Raw genomic sequence first — 17210 nt, 5'->3', positions numbered from 1 at the left:
ACTAGAAGCCGGCTGCACGAGATGCAGCCGGTCTGTTTTCAAACCGCGCCAAGAAAACATCTCTACACGCTCGTGTTCCACACCCTTCACGCCCGCACCCTCGTGTCCCGCCCCGATACAAAATGGCGGGACCTCCTGCCACCTTTGGAGGGTGAAGAGCCCCGGTGGGCCAGCCTATATTCCATCTTAGTCCCAAAGCCCGCCGGGGATGTCAGTTGGCGGCTCCTTCACGGAGCCGTGAGCACGGGCGTGTATTTGGCGCGGTTCACCACAATCCCAGACACCTGCCCCTTTTGCAGCGTGAGGGATACCCTGGCACATGTCTACCTGGAGTGTGCCAGGCTGCAGCCCCTATTCCGGCTCCTCACCAATATCTTATTACGTTTTTGGTTGCACTTCTCCCCTCACCTTCTCATTTATGCACTCCCTATCCGTGGCCCCACAAAGTCCCGGGATCTCCTGGTCAACCTCCTCCTGGCCCTAGCTAAAATGGCCATCTACAAAACCAGAGTGAGGAGGTTGGCCGATGGAGTCTCCTGTGACTGTAGGGCCTATTTCCGATCCTCGGTCCGTTCACGTATCCGGGCAGAGTTCCTCTGGGCGGCGTCCTCTGACTCCCTTGACGCCTTTGAGGAGCAGTGGGCTCTGTCCGGGGTTCTCTGCTCGGTGTCCCCGTCCGGTTCCCTTCTTTTGACCCTTTGACCGCACTCCTGTCCCTGTTATTTTATTAGTTGTCCCCCGGAATTTTTCGGGTATCTAGGTCCTGTGGATCCCCCTTTTAGGCTGGGGGGGATCCTTTAGCAGTAGACGGGCTTCGCCCGCCCACTTCCCGGATCCCAATAAGACTACTTTTCTATAGCCATCTGGCCTTGCCCTATCACAGTATATAGAAGAATTCAGTGGACACCACATCCCGTGGTCAGAGAGCATCCAGTAGGTGACAGAGATACAACTGAATCAAATCACAGGAAAAGGTGAACAATTCTATGTATGAATTTTCTCCCTCTTCCATCCATTGGTTGTTGCCAAAAGCAGTGGCTATAGGTTAATAAGCCAGAGCTTCCCAAGTGCTATTAGAAATACCTTACAACTTATTCTAACTTCTGCTAAAAACGAAGAAAAAAGTGGCAAAAAGTTTTATCTATGAAATGTACAGATTGTTTTAATTAATATCTATATTTCCACTATTTTAAACTAGAATACAGACATTTATATAAGGACAGGTGATACAGTGGATTAGTTTGTCAGCTCTCTGGAATTTGGTCGAACTCCTAGTTTAGTCAACATTTAAAGTAAGTTGGTTGTTTCAGCCTAGTAGATGAGAGTCTATATCTTCAAACACATCACATAATTGGACACTATTTTTGCTAGTAATGTCAGCCACTCACTTTCATGAACATAAAATTAACCCAGCTTTTAATATTCGTATCTTGGTAAAATTTTTGGTGGCAAAAAAGATTACTTGAGGGAAAGTAACATGCAATAAAGTCTCACTGGATTTTATCTCCAAACAAAGACAATATTTATTCACCTCCTACCTGAAAGAGAGTTAATAGAAGGACTCCCTTTGATTTGAGGGGTCAATGGATCAGGTGGCAAGGTCCATATGGACCAGCATCGTGTCTCTGACAGTAGTTGGATACTTCAGAAGAAGGATGAGGGATTATCTGCCTCCTACATTAGGCCTCATCCTGATCGCTAGTATTGAGAGATTGTTTTAGACCATGGACCACAAGGTTTAATATTTTTGTCATTGATAACTCTAGATTTCTGGATATTCATATAAATATCCAGTTTCCATTCTGAATCATGTAAAGTTCTTGGTCTCAGTTTTCTTGATCTGTGCTTTGATGACTTGAGAAAACACAGAATGACAAATTAAGTTGAACTGTTCTGCACAGAAGATGAATGCCACCTACTGGTTATGATCAGTGAATTGATAATGCTTTGGTAGAGTGGTTTTTGTTTGTTTTTACACACAGTAAAGTGGAATAAAATTATTTTTGGACAACTAGTTAAAATTTCATGTTTTTATGCTACAGAATCAAAGCTTTTACTCAAACAGTATGTTGGGGAGAAAAAAAAGACAGTTACAGCCCACATGTACCATATTAATCACATCAACTCTGAGGTAAATATAATGGTCAATTTTTTAATTACAATGATTAATAGTAACTGCTAGTTGGTGCCAAAAGCTTTCAGTGTTATTGATTCAGCTGATTGCATAATCCTACAGCTGGTCAAAAAAGTTAAACACTAATTCTGCAAAAAATTCCAAAGTTGTTTGCAATTTAAGGGGTTTGAAACCAGTCCCAATTTTTGAGTTTTTGTAATCAATCAAAAACTATCAATTTTTCATTTACTTATAGTAGATCAATTTCTTTTTACATATTTTTCACATAAAAAAAGCCATCTCTCAATTAAACACCTTTCAGCCAACTCTAATAAGCATTTTTGTTGGCCAAGAATTGAAGGGTCATGCAGGTAAAGCATGCAGAAGAGACAGGAAAGTCACTGAGTTTCCTTTACATTGTTCTGTCAGGGGGCTCTGGGCTGCCAGATGCACAGATGTCCTGAAGTACTCAGGTAAATTCTACAAACTGTAGTGCACATAGGCAGGTCTGACCCATCACTATGCCCATAGCAATACAGCTCCCAGATACTACTCACTCCCTACTCACACATGTCCTACAACCCCAGGGCTGTTACAGAGTCTGCATGGGAAATCTATGCAAGAATGCTACCTATTGTCATTCTTATGCAAGGAAATCCCTGCAAGCAAACAGATGATCTCACAGCACTTCACCACAGACTTCACTGTGCCCAGCCTCCCATGCAGGGGGAAGATGGGCGGGGGGGGGAGGTTTGCGGGCGGGGAAGAAAGCTTCTCAGGGTATGTCTACACTGCAATTAGACATCTGCGGCTGGCCCATGCCAGTTAAATTAGGCTCACAGGCCTCAGGCTAAGGGGCTGTCTAACTGCAGAGTAGATGTTCTGGCTCAGGCTACAGATCTGGTATCCTGCCACCTCGCAGAGTCCTAGAACCCAAGCTCCAGTCGTTAACAGTTTTAGAACTGAAAAAACAAGATATTTATATGATCTCTCTCTCTCTCTTCCTTTAACAGAATATCTTCATCTTAACAACAGATAAGTACCTCTTATCCCAGGGGCTATCCTTCATTCAAAGGCCCATGTATCACAGAAGTGCAAAAAAAAGCTTATACCTCCTTGGCAATCCCCTCCCCCCATATGCAGAGCAGAATGATATTTCCAGCAAATTTCAGGAGTAACACCAACTGGCTGCAGTGGAGTTATTCCATTTTTATACTGGTGTTACAGAAAGTGGAATGTGACCCATTTTTGTCTAGTAAACCTACATCTATCTCCAATAAAATGAACTAATTCAAGTACCGTGCATTAAAGCATACACAGGACCCAATCCTGCAAAGTGCCAAGTACTCTATTACCATTGGTTTCAACTGGAATAGAGCATACTCAGCACCTTGAAGGACTGGGACCATCATTCCCAATAGTACTAATGAAGAATTAAGCATGCATAATTAAGAGACTATTGTCCTGGAAGGTTATACAATAATGATGGGAATTTATAATAAAGTAAGTTTTAGTTAAATTACAATACAATGTGTAACAAAGTTAACTTGATGAAAGCTTTCACCTGCACATGGAGGAAACGAAGTGGCTCAAAGTCTAAAGATACCTTTGATACTGCAGGAATTAAAAATGAAATCTGAAACATGACATTTATTAACTTTTTAAAAAAAGATGAGATGAGGGCAACACAACCAAGTTCTGAGAGTAAACAAACAAATTAATAGGAAAACACATTTTTAAATACTCCTGGGGATTCTTGAACAGAAAATGCTACGAGAATTTGCAGTATAATACACTGGCAGGCTACACTGGAGCTTCTGCTTCTTTAACATCTTCTTTGTCCACTTCCTCCACTTGAGGAAGAAAACACTTTAGATTTAGTTGTAAACCTTCACTGGTTGAACTTCGAATAATCAAGCGCTGCACAAATGGGCCTAAAAAAAACAAACACAGAAAATAACTTCTGAATTATTCTAGTAGAATTTTTGATATCTGCACGCTGACTTACCTTATGATGTATGCCATATCCACCCCTACTTCCTATCAGTTGTTAAAGACAAGCAGTATCACCAAGCCGTACGGGGTTAAAGAATGACTTGGGGGAATTTTTTTATTTCTCAACCACAATGTTGTCAGTTTACATCGATGCTGATATGATGCTTATATGCAGACATGGAATCAGAGATATGCAGAGCTAGCAGGGAACTTGAAAGGTCATCTAGTCCAGCCCCCTGAGCTGAACCAGGACCAAGGATATCTAAGATCATCCCTGACAGATGTTTGTCTAACCTGGACTTTAAACCCTCCAACAACGGGGATCCCACAATCTCCTTTGGAAGCCTATTGCAGTGTTTAATTACCCTTATATTTAGGAATTTTTTCCCCCAATATCTAACCTAAATCTCCCTTGCTGAAAATTAAGCCCATTGCTTCCTGTCTGATCTTCAGAGGGCACGGTGAACAACTGATCACAGTCCTCTTTCTGACAGCCCATAACATATTTGAAGACTGTTCTCAGGTTTTTCTCCCTCCCCCCAATCTTCTTTTCTCAAGACTGAACATGTCCAGTTTTCTTAACCTTTTCCCACAGATCAGGTTTGCTCTGGACCCTGTCCAACTTGTCCACATGATTCTTAAAATGTTGCACTCAAAACTGGACATAGTACTCCAGCTGAGGCTTCACCAGTGCTAAATGCAGTGGAACAATCACCTCCCATGTCTTATATGACACTCCTGTTAATATATCCCAGAATGATATTAGTCTTTTTTGCCACTGCACCACATTGCTGGCTCTTATTCAATTTGTGATCTAGTATAACCCCCACATCCTTTTCTGGGGTACTATTGGCTAGCCAGGTATTCCCCATTTTGTAGTTGTGCATTTAATTTCTTCTTCCTAAGTGTAGTACTTTGCACTTCTCTTTACTGAGTTTCATTTTGTTGATTTCAGACCAATTCTCCAATTTATTAAGGTCATTTTGAATTCTAATCCTGTCCTCCAAAGTGCTTGCAACGCCTCCCAACTTGGAATCATCCACAAATTTTAGAAGCACAATTTCCACTCCATTACCCAAGTCATTAATTAAAATACTGATCAGAACAGACCCGTGCAAGACCCCACTAAGTATGTCGTCCCAGTTTGACAGCGAACCATTGATAACTACTCTGAGTCTGGTCTTTCAACCAGTTGTGAACCCACTTTATAGTAATTTTATCTAGACCACATTTCTCTAGTTTGCTTATGAGAATGTCATGTGGGACTGTGCCAAAATCTTTATTAAAATGGAGATAAACCATGTCTACTTCTCCCCCTTCATCCACTAAGCCAAATTACCCAGTCAAAAAGGAAAATTAGGTTGGTTTGGCATGATTTGTTCTTGACAAATCCCTGTAGGCTATTTTATCATCCTATTATCCAAGAGGTGCTTACAAATTTGTAGTTTAATAATTTGTTCCAGTATCTTTCCAAGTACTGAAGTTAGGCTGACTGGTCTCTAATTCTTTAGGTCCTCTGTATTATCTTTTTAAAAGACAGGTATCCCATTTGCCCTTCTGGGACCTCACCCTTCCTTGGAGTTCTGAAAGATAATCACTAATGGGTTCCGAGATTACTTTAGCTAGTTCTTTATGGCTTCGAGGGTGAATGTCCTCAGGCCCACCTTAGATACATCTCATTTATCTAAATATTCTTTAACCTGTCCCTTCCCTATTCTTGCCTCCCTCCTTGTTAATACTGTGTTAAGCATTTAGTCTCCATTAACTTTTTATTTTTTATTATTTATTTAAGAGACGACTGAAGCAGGATAGGCATTAAACACTTCAGCCTTTCTGATGTTGTCCCCGGGTAGCTCTCCTTCCCTTGTAAATAGTGGACTTACATTTTCCTTCATCTTCCTCTTGCTTCTAATGCATTTATAGAACCTCTTCTCATTGACTTTTATGTCCCTTGCTTAGTGCAACTCATTTTGTGCCTTTTCTGATTTTGTCCCTACATGCTTGGGCTATTTTTAATACTGATCGCTAGTTATGGCCATGATTCCACTTTTTTGTAGTGATCCTTTTTAATTTTCAGGTAATGTAAAGAGCTCCTGCTGGAGCCATCTTATGATTCTTCCTCTATTTCTTTGCATTAGGATAGTTTCTTGTTGCCTTAAATATTTACTCTGAGAAACTACTAATTCTCCTGAATTCCTTTTTCCCTTACATTTTCTTCCCAGGGGACCTTACATACTAATTCTCTGAGTATGTTATAGCCGTGTGTGTATTTATGAGAGAAGTACTGCAGTTTTTAAAATTTTACAGATTTATTCAAAATCTATATAGTTATGGTTCAGTTATTCTGACTGGAGCAGTATTACTGGTATATAATGCAGATACCTTAGCAGCCTATAAACTGCTTGTTCTTGCAACCAAACATGTACTCCTAGGGTAACATTTTCAAAAGTGACTTAGGTTCCTAAATACGTCACTTAGGGGGTTATGAAAATTGTACAGTAATGTCCATAATTTTCCCTGATCATAAAAAAAGCTCATTTCAAACTGAGGCTATATCTCTATTCATCAAAAATACCCACTTTGATCAGGTAGAGAAGCTCCATCTATTTTCCAGGATGGTGGGAACTAACTCAAGTGGGCAGAGTGGAGTAACAGAGCAGAGTTCTAGAGTAAAAGCTCAATCAGACCGAGGAAACGTGTTACACCTCCAAAGAGATATGCATCTCACAGAGCTCTTCTTCACATTTGAGCAGAACAAAATTAAAGAGCAGCACTCAATGTCGCATGGTCCATATTTCCGCTGAGAAGAAATATGGTCCAGGTCAGCATTACCCCACAGATGTCACCTGACAGTGAGAGAGGAAGGTAGAGCACCTGGTGAGCACAGTCACACACCTGAAAGGGGAAAGGATGTAGACAGGGAAATCTGACCCTACCTGGAGGCCCCTTCAAAAACACAAAAGGAATGAGGTTCAACAGTAATGGAGAGCTTGCTGAGGACCTCGGAAGCCCCACTCCTGTGAAAAGGAGATCAGGCTTCTGTTTGGGTTATACAGGTTTTCAAGCTTCCCTCATCACCATAATGTGACCGTCCTCCAGTAGTACATTAAGTGATGTGACCAACATTTGCCACATGCAGTTCACGCTCTCCCATATCCTCTCCCACAGGGAAGTGCATGCTGTGGAGTGTTTTTCATTGTGTTTTTAAATAAGTTATAAGTACAGTATGCTCTGTGTTTATATTAGCTATAGCAAGGTCAAAGTAGTGTGCCTTGCACCTGGAGAATAAGGTGGTGAGGGCTCTGGTGGTTCTAAATTCCTAGTTAGGGTGAGAGGGGAGTGAGAAGGAAAAGCCCAGATGGATTCAGGAAAGGGGGCTTAGTGGTCCATTTGATGTGGAAGGTCAGGAATCAGGGAGGGAAATATCAAAAGGGGAAATGACAAAATTTGATAGCATTAAATGTATGGCTAGTGCTAAAAAATGCAAGCAACAGAATAAAGCATTGCAAATTGACTGAATAAGGAGTTTAAATGGAATATTGCACTGAAATATAATAAATAAGGCAAATAATGTAATACAAACTTCAAAGTGTGCTACAGACAAACACAATATTGCTCTAGTCCCAAAGTAATCACCACTTTGATTAAATATTCATCTCTGTTATTATTATTCCTGTGTAGCTCTGTTTGTGATGATTTAAAATTTCTCATTTAGAACAGTTAATCTTTTTTCCCCCATGCTAAGTGCAGCTCAACATTAATATACAATGTCATTGACTGCAGGGAAGCTGGTGTTTCTTTGAGTTTTTATTAGGTATGTCGGGCAAGAAAAACTGCATAGAAAAAAATCATCCTAGATTTCAAATTTGTGTCTCCAGGGATATGGAACACAGCAGAATTAATTTTCCCTATCTGCAGATCTACAGAAACTCATAAATTAGTCATTATATTCTAAACATTCATTAATGGGAAAACACCAACAACTTCCCCATGCCAGCTGGACTCCTGGTATTGAATGGAGAATGAGCCTTTCTACAAAAGGAACCAAAGAAAAGAAAATCCATTAGGTTTTCTTTGGGGGAAGTATGAATACAAATTATTTTATGTTGCAACATATGAATCTGCAATCTTAATTTGGTGAAAATTTTTAATTTTTCAGAAGGAGAGCTATACACTAAGCATGCATGTTCCGTGACATGGTTTTGTGCACATACAGTAAAGAAAACATCCTGTAACTTTTGGTTGTTATACATTGTGCACAGGGGGGCTTGAGAGGAATGGAAAATAGGAAACTAGCAGCAACTACTTTGAATGGTAGATTTTGTACATCACCTTTCAGTTGTTACACCTAGGTTAAAGTTGGACTTTTAGGAAGCTAAAATAAATTTACCTCCTTGTGGTAACCACCACACACTAAAGTTGCAAGCATTAGTCATTGAAGAGCAAAACTGACTCTTCCTCAACACTGAGCCACTCCAGCAGCTTATGTCCACTTTATTAGATTGATGTAGTTATCAAAACACCTTGGAAAGCCAGGATGCCTGACTTCTATAGCTTCTGCTGATTACTAATCCTTTGGGTGATCCAATCAGCCACATATTTTCTAAAACACTGACCCTTTAAAAAAGTTTATTTTCTATAGGAAAGAAAAAATCGTGCCAGGAATTCAAGCACCACAGATAACATGTGACAACAGTGAGAGGTGAGCACAAGTGCTGCGTTGTAGGGGGGAGCATTTTCTACAAAAAGTAGAGTGGGAAGAATCACTGTGATTGTGTAAAGCAATATAAAGGTTAAAAGTAAAGACAAGGCAATATTTAACATTAGACAGAGGTATACTGGAGGTTCTATTTAAAACAACCAATCATCAGGCTGTTTCTTCTAAAACTATTATGCTGATTAACCACTCCTGTTCCTCCAATCATGCAGAAGCTATCCACTGTGAATTTACTTTATGATGAAGTCAACAATGAAAAGAGCATGCTGCAGGAAGTGAGCTGTAGCTCACGAAAGCTTATGCTCAAATAAATTTGTTAGTCTCTAAGGTGCCACAAGTACTCCTTTTCTTTTTGCAAAGCAGCCATGTTAGTCTGTATTCGCAAAAAGAAAAGGAGTACTTGTGGCACCTTAGAGACTAACAAATTTATTTGAGCATAAGCTTTCGTGAGCTACAGCTCACTTCATCGGATGCATTACGGCTGCTACTCTGAAACCAGTTTATTTTCTGTTACCTTTCTAAGCAATAGGATAAGGTCACTTGTGAATAAAAATCCAGTCCACGTGTTTCCTACAGGCTTCAGAGAAGAATTGGCTGTGCTCAGTGTTTTTAATTTATAGTCCTAACAATGGGTTTCAGAATAGCAGCCATGTTAGTCTGTATATTCTGAAACCCATTGTTAGGACTATAAATTAAAAACACTGAGCACAGCCAATTCTTCTCTGAAGCCTGTAGGAAACACGTGGACTGGATTTTTATTCACAAGTGACCTTATCCTATTGTTTAGAAAGGTAACAGAAAATAAACTGGTTTCAGAGTAGCAGCCGTAATGCATCCGATGAAGTGAGCTGTAGCTCACGAAAGCTTATGCTCTAATAAATTTGTTAGTCTCTAAGGTGCCACAAGTACTCCTTTTCTTTTTTTAGAAAATAAACTGACAAATTTGTAATATCAACAGCAAAAATATGGCCGGTGACAGTTCTCTTCACTAAGCAGGTGGCTGATGTGTGACCCCAGATCCTCTGGTGAAGTGCAGCCATGTTGAGTAGAACCACCGATGAACACTGGCCCTGGAATCCACACATCCAACTTGCATAAAGGCTCACAACAGTGCAAGAGGCATCCACCAGTGGTGTAGAATTGATGCAGAGGCCTAGAAAGAATTTTCTGCTTGCTTATTCTTTCCTAAACTTCTAGCTTGGCAATCCCCTCGTCCTGACCAAATTCCACTAAGTCCTATGTAACAGTCTTCCCTGCAAGCTCAGTTGGGTATGGTAATGTTGCGTATTTGCTGACCTATGCTGTCCTTTTGTGTATAGCAATGCTAAACTCCTGATTTGGCAAGGCACACATTAATAGTGCTTCTGTACTCAAGGGGACCACTCATATACTTAAAGTCAGGCATAAAGTTTAAGTAACATGGTGAATCAGGGCTGAAAAGCTGCCTCCATCCTAAAGGCAGATGAAGTGATGTGTGTTTGTAGGGTGTTTGGCAATAGTTAGTGATGAAGAGCGCTTCCTTATTACTTAATTTATGAAATCTGCTTTAACTTCAATTAAGAGCCTAAAGGAAAAACTACTTACCATAGCTCAATGGCTTGTATGTACAGACATCCTTAATAATTGCATCCAGATTGGCAACTATCTGCTCATTAGGCATATCCAACTGAAAGAGGTTAATACAAAATTAATTATACAGAAACAAGTGCTGATGATTAATAAAATTAAAAGTGGTTGGGTAAATATTTAATTGGTGTTTTGGGTATCTGAATTTAAAAAATTTCCCTCTGTTTAAAATGTCAAGAATTACCAATTCCATTAGTGACATTAGCAAGAAGATACTCGCTGTGAAGAAAAGCATTTAAGTAAACCACTAACTTAGTGGCATGTACACATCCATGTTCTCAGATGGTAAACCTGGGTGCTCAAGATTAAACATGCATAATCACTTTTGTGAAAATAAATATAAAACCATTTTCAAACCTCTTTCCTTGAACAATGTGTGGATGACTTCAGATCTATTTTCTAAAGCAACACTTTTTATATAAATTTATTGGCGTTAGAGAGGTCTGTTAAGGAACAATCCTGCATTGGCAGGTAGATGACTTCACAGCATATTTTCTAGCGTTTTTCCCCACTCTAGTTTTAAGTGCTTGATGAGATAGGGTTTCCACTACCCCACTCTGGAAATTTTTCCACAATTTACTATATCTCACTCAGATGATGTGAAGCCCAAAGAGATCCTTCCTCATTTTAGGCCATCACTTGTAGGTTGTAGCCATAACCGTCCACCCTGATTTTTATCCATTGGTGGCATTTCCACCCTTCAAACTGTTGTAGATTTATATCTCCATTTGCGATCACGAAAGCCCTCATTCAGCAAAACATTTAAGAAAGTACGTAAAATTTCAAGCACACGAGTAGCCCCAACGTCAATGGGACTACACACACTCTTAAATGCTTTGCTGGATCGAGGCCTTAGCGAAGTAAAAATGTAGCTCTTTTAATCTTTCCTCAAATCCCAACCAAACCCCTAAATTATCCGTGTTCTTGTCTGAGCTCCCTCTAACTTGTCAATATCTTGTTAGTTAGTTAGAGATACCCCAAACCAAACACATTGTTACAGATTTAGTTACATCAAAGCCAGAGACAGAGAGACACATATGAAGACTAACTATTACCTCTGGCTCTGGGATGCCGCAATACATGCTGCTCAAAATTGCATTCACGTTTTTGTTACAATAAGGTCTTGCAGTCTCATGTTTAATTTGCTCTCCACTATCACCAACAGGTTTCACTCAGCATTTCTGTTTCCCAGAAACCTCCCTGCCATTGAGGACATTTTCAATTACTTCCCTGTAGGCTTATGAGTTATATGTTTTGAAGCTGGATTGCCTTATGTTATTTTCTGTCCATGTTTTTAATTTTTCTTGTTTTCTTTATATTATTTCTCTGTCCTCAATGGAGTTTGCAACATAGTGGATTTCACTAAATGTGCTCTTTATTCCCTCTTCCATACAATTAATGACGACAACACTAAGACAAGCTCCTTTGGTACCCTAATGCAGTGCTTCTCAACCTATCTGATGTGGGGGACCGGCAATTTTTTTTCCAATTTGTGCGCAGACCAGCAGCCGATGGCTCGCAGATCAGCACCGGTCCACGGACCACCACTTTGATTAGCACTGCCCTAGTGGACACATTCCCCCAATTTGATACATTAACTTTTCTGTATGCTCTTTTAACAGGTATTCAGTGTGAAGGACAAATGGTTCTATGGTATCCAATTCAGTTAGTATTCATTTTTTCAAGTAACGCTTTGAAAGCCAACTAAATAATGCATTAAGGCAGCAGTAAAGCAAAAGTTATGAAAACTACCATTACTGCAGTTTACTCTGTTGGTAAAGCAAGCAATTCAACACAAGAAGGAAATTCAACATAAGGGTAGATTAAATAAATGACAAGAAATTGTAAGGGTAACAATAAAAAAAACCTCAAATTAAATTATATTTAAGTACTTAAATTATATTTTAGTAAATTATACCTATTCTTACATTGATGTTCAGAATTGCAGTGATTCTTAATTACATTCTGCTTTGCATTTGTTCTATAAAAGTAAGTTTAAAACAATCACTAAGATATATTAGCATTAACAGTTTGCTCTAAATAGAACATCCTTTTTAAGTCTTTTCACTGGAACTAGTAATAAAAGAAGTACAGTACACCCTAAAAGAGAAGACAAAGAAAACAGGAGGTGGAAGGGGTGGATTACCAGGGAACTCAGTTACTTACACTAATAATTAATATTTAGCATTCATATAGAGCTTTTCATTTATAGCACTTCAAAAAGGTGAAGAAGAATCTTCTGTATTTGATGGACAGGAAAGCTCAGGCACAGAATGAAGTGACCTACCCAAAGTCATAGAACAAGCCATGATAAATCTGAAATTCAGAAGCAAGTCTCCTAGACTTCCAGTCCCCGGGGTCATACTGTCCCAAACATGGATGCACTTTTAAAAGGTCATTTTCATTTGACAAAGAACACATTTCATTTTAACGCACATCACATCAGTTACTTCCTCTTTGCTCTCATATAAGCGTTCATCTAGTATAGTGGCATGCAGTTGTTTGGTACAGTGTAAAGCCAAATAGTCTTTCACGATGCACAGTGCGCAACAGCCACGCTATTCGATGGCTGGAGTTTATCATGTCATCTCACGTTGGATTACAAAGATCCTACTGTAATTAATTAAAAGTTTCCTTAACCATTTAAGAAAAATGCAAATACCTATAAGAATTAGCAAGAAAAAAAATACTGCAGTTTGCAGTTCAGTCACCCTGAAACAAACCCATAGTCTAATTTTAAAACAAGTGTCAACTGGTGCTGAGAAACTAAGCAAAACCTCATGTTTTGATCCACAAAAGCATTAGAGAACTGCAGTAGCTAAAGACATTACTACCACATCTGATACACATTATTTGATTAATTAATCCTCCAATTTCTGATCATAGTTACTCTAAGACCCTCTTTACAATAGCTGACAAACCAATGTTAATTCTAGGACTTTCTTGTCAGGCAAAAAGCGTTTTTCAATTGTGTTAGGTCAAGAAGATTGAAAAGCTCTGTTAAAGTGCAAGATAACATATCTGAACTATTGCTCTAGGGTAGGTTACAACACTGCCAGTTAAAACGCTTCAAATAAGTCATCCTGAATCATAATGGGTTTTTTTGGATTGCGTCAACACCTTTTATGCCCATTCAGACGTACCCCTAGGGAAACAGCGTTTCATTATTATTCTTGCTTAAGGTGCTAAAACAGTTTCCCTGATCAGTAGGCCACTGGTAGACAAAGCCTAACTGTACTATAGTTTACAAAACGGTAGAACAGACTAGATAGGGGCTTTACAATCCAACAGGTTAGTGTTTACATTAGTCTAAAAGAATACTTCAGTATTGAGGTATAGCCTAGCACATGTACACACTGTCTGTACCAACCAGGGAGATCGCTTTATTATTACTTTTTAGAATTATTCCCTGGAAAAGTGCTTCATGCAATGTCTCCAGCTTGTGCAGATAAGCCTCCCAAGTGTCCAAATTCATTAATAACTTGCATCATGAGGGCAGACAGCATTATTTTCAAAACGTGTTAGTCATAAAATGCAAATTCAACCAAACTAAAAATACTGCACGTCAAAGCATAACTAATTTATTTTTTTAATCTCAAGTTTATTTTCAAAATTATTCCACTGTCTGGATATGCAAATAGGAAATGTATAAAAAGGTGTCTTATATCACAAGCTTGAAATACGAGTTAAAACATTTAGTTTATGTCATTCATACAAATGCATCACACCTGAGTCCATTGTATGGACTTAACCATCAGACAATTAAATTACATATACATGTGGCTTCTGAGGATATGGCAGGAGTGCAGTGGCATTCAACAGCCAGATGTCAGAATTAAGCATGGAGGAAACAGAAGGAGGGTTAGGAGTCATAGGCCAGGAAGGATAAATTTGGAAACTAGGTAAGAAGCCAGTTAGGCACAATGAAGCTGCTCTAGATGGTGGAGACAGCATGGGAGAGCATACACCACACATGGAGCAAAACATGGATGAACCAAGAGAGGAGTCCGATATTTGAAAGACTCGGACGCAGAAAGAACAAATATAGAATGAGATGCAACAGAGCCAAAGAGGGGCCCAACCAAGTCCATAGAAACAAATACTGTGAAGATGATGAAGGAAGGCTTTGTCCTTGATTCTGAAATGGCCAAGAAGATAGAAGCACAACCTGAAATTTTCCCTGTTTCAGCGTTATGGGGAGATGAGCAACTGTAATTTGGAGAAAAGATTTAGGTTTGATGAACTGGGACTTGCATCATAAAAGCTCCCGGAAAAAAAAGACAATGAAATATTAATTAGCTCACAAAAACAGAGTAACTGCTATGTTTATTTTTTTTTACAAATAATATACAAATATTAGGAAGAATCGACATACTCTGAAAACCATCTGATTTATGAAATTAAAGTGAGCCCAAAGTAGAAAGTGTGAAATGCATTTAAACATGTCACCTGTACTATTTTTCCCCGGCTCATTTCCTGGTTTGTTTGCATAATTCTGTAACAAACTGAGTTTAAAAAAGGTAAGTGGCCTGCTTTTAATACAGATTTGTGCAATGTTCAAGGGCAAGCTAAAGTAAATTAAGCACAGTTCCTGCACATAATAATGTGCACAAAGCATTGTGCTTATTTTATTTTGCAGCTGAATGACACTGAACGTTATTACACGGTCACAATAGCGGTGCTAATGTAAAAGGTTGGAGGATGGCACATATATTCTAACCTCTGAAGTCTCTGAATTTATCAATCCTCTTTCCAGAAACACCTCCCTTACCCCACTTTGAGTACCTAACAGCAGTCGAGACACCTCCCTGTCATATCGGAGTAAGCTTGCTATTAATACCAGCTTTTCCACATGAAGTCAGCCAACAAAATACATTTTTTTTATATATTGAAATCGCACATTTAGATATCACAAGAGTGGTACCTTTGTAAAGTCAAATGTTCGGGCTGTCCAATTTTACACACTACAGATTTTTAAGAAGTTAATTTAAAAAAAAAAAACTGCAAAAAAGTATAGAATTAAAATCCATACTAGGTTAAGAAAGAGGGGTCGATGCACCGCATGTTACATTTGTGTGTGTTGGCGTATCTTATTAAGGTAGGCTGTCTAACCATAATCTCAAATCTTCTACATTTCTCGTATTACTAAATTGCTGTTCCAACTCATAAGGGCTTATAAACATCAGATTCATCTGCTATTTTCCTACTGATATTGCATGCGCCCAATATGGTCTTCTGTTGTGTTTGACACTTGGATCTCATCTGAACCACATTTTATGCACTGAGACCTAATTTTTCAGACGTAACTAATGAGTTTTGATTGCTCAATTTGAGATAACTTAAAGGGTCCTGATTTTCAGGGGACAGATACTCAGCACTTTCTGAATATCAGACCCTTAAAGGAATCTCAAATAGGGAATCCAAAAAACACTAGCCACTTCTGAAAATATAAGCCTGTACTTCTATTTGTTTTTTAAAAACCAGTCTCCTTATGTGTAAAAGCCTATACACCAACGGGATAAGCAACATACCTTCACTATTTTTCCCTCCCAAACAAGTGATTTTAAATTCTCCAACACGGATTAAATAGCATACCTCTTCTATTTCTTATAAAAACCCCTTTTTCTAATAAAGAAGGCAGAATTTTTAGAGAGACAGAAGAGTTTGCAGTTTACAGAGGCATAACAATACATGAATATGCATTTGTTTTACGTTAAGGCTGAGGGAACTACCTTCTGATTTTTATGGGACATGAGGAAAACAAACAGTTTTGCAACTGCTTCAAAGTCTATAGTACTTTATGAATGCATTCCAATTTTAGTGCCTTGTTAGCAAATAGGTTGTCCAATTATTCTTGAAGAGGAAAAGTTTGGTTGTGCATACTATATAATTTAACATTAACATGAAATATTAGGTCTTCACTTTGAATTTATTTTACAAATTTAAATGCTTGCAAGAATTTTGATTGACAAAACCTGTAGCAAAAAATACATCTTATTTCCACGAAATGTCTTGAACTGGAGTGAAATCTGCCATTTTGTTTCATTTATGAAACACTCTCTCAATAAAGTCTTCAGTTAAATTAATAAAATGGACATCCCTCCTGTAAATATCCATTTTCAGGTTTCCTGTCTAAAGGAGCTACTATAAACCGTCTTGCCCGTGCTCCACAACAAAAAACAAAAACAAAACACCCCCAAAGCCTCTAACCTTAATCCATGTCACAATTCTACAGGTTGTGATATAGTTTGTGGAGAATGTGGTTGGTAAATATGGGGTGCTCTTAGAAACACAGTAATATGTTGCCTGTTAAGGAAAAAGAATAAATGGAACATCCCACTAAAAACAAAGTTATATGCATATGTAGGGCCCAGTCCTCTTTGGTGCTAAATTAAATGATATAATCCAACCAGAGGGGATTGACTTCCCCTTCTGCTCCCCCGATCCAAAAGTCTGAGACATTGCTATCTCATCTTATTTTTCATAGTTAATTCACAAAGTCAGTTCAATTGCCCTCTCCTCTCCACTGTTTAATAGTCTCATCATACTCAGCTGAGCTTCCATGCCTTTTGTTCTAAAAAGCAAAGCAAAGCAAATACAAAAATACAGAGCACCATCTCATTGAAAAGAGTTTTTCTTTCTTTGCAGTTGTAACTCACAATCACTTTCAGTTCAGTCAAATTCATTTCATGCAATGTTCAAGAGTTTTGAAGAAGGTAAAACCTGGCCCTCAATCTCAGTCATCATTTCTGTTTTTGC

At 38.8% G+C, this 17210-nt stretch overlaps 1 protein-coding gene across 4 annotated transcripts in view; it reads right to left on the bottom strand.

Annotated features, from left to right (window-relative positions):
• Positions 1-1140: 1140 nt before the first annotated feature.
• Positions 1141-17210, bottom strand: part of MRPL1 (mitochondrial ribosomal protein L1) — a 38644-nt gene continuing 22574 nt past the window's right edge. Inside the window, exons 8-10 of one of the 4 annotated variants that reach the window (XM_043513182.1) lie at positions 10410-10491; positions 9760-9978; positions 9512-9631 (exon numbers count right to left, since the gene is read on the bottom strand). In XM_043513182.1, the coding sequence (XP_043369117.1) occupies positions 9609-9631; positions 9760-9978; positions 10410-10491 (324 nt within the window). In that variant the 3' untranslated portion in view covers positions 9512-9608. The other 3 variants (XM_043513183.1, XM_038399619.2, XM_043513184.1) reach the window with 3 other exon arrangements.

Source organism: Dermochelys coriacea, chromosome 4, assembly GCF_009764565.3.
Source record: "Dermochelys coriacea isolate rDerCor1 chromosome 4, rDerCor1.pri.v4, whole genome shotgun sequence".
Classification (NCBI taxonomy): domain Eukaryota; kingdom Metazoa; phylum Chordata; order Testudines; family Dermochelyidae; genus Dermochelys; species Dermochelys coriacea.
This window is presented reverse-complemented; position numbering and strand designations above follow the sequence as displayed.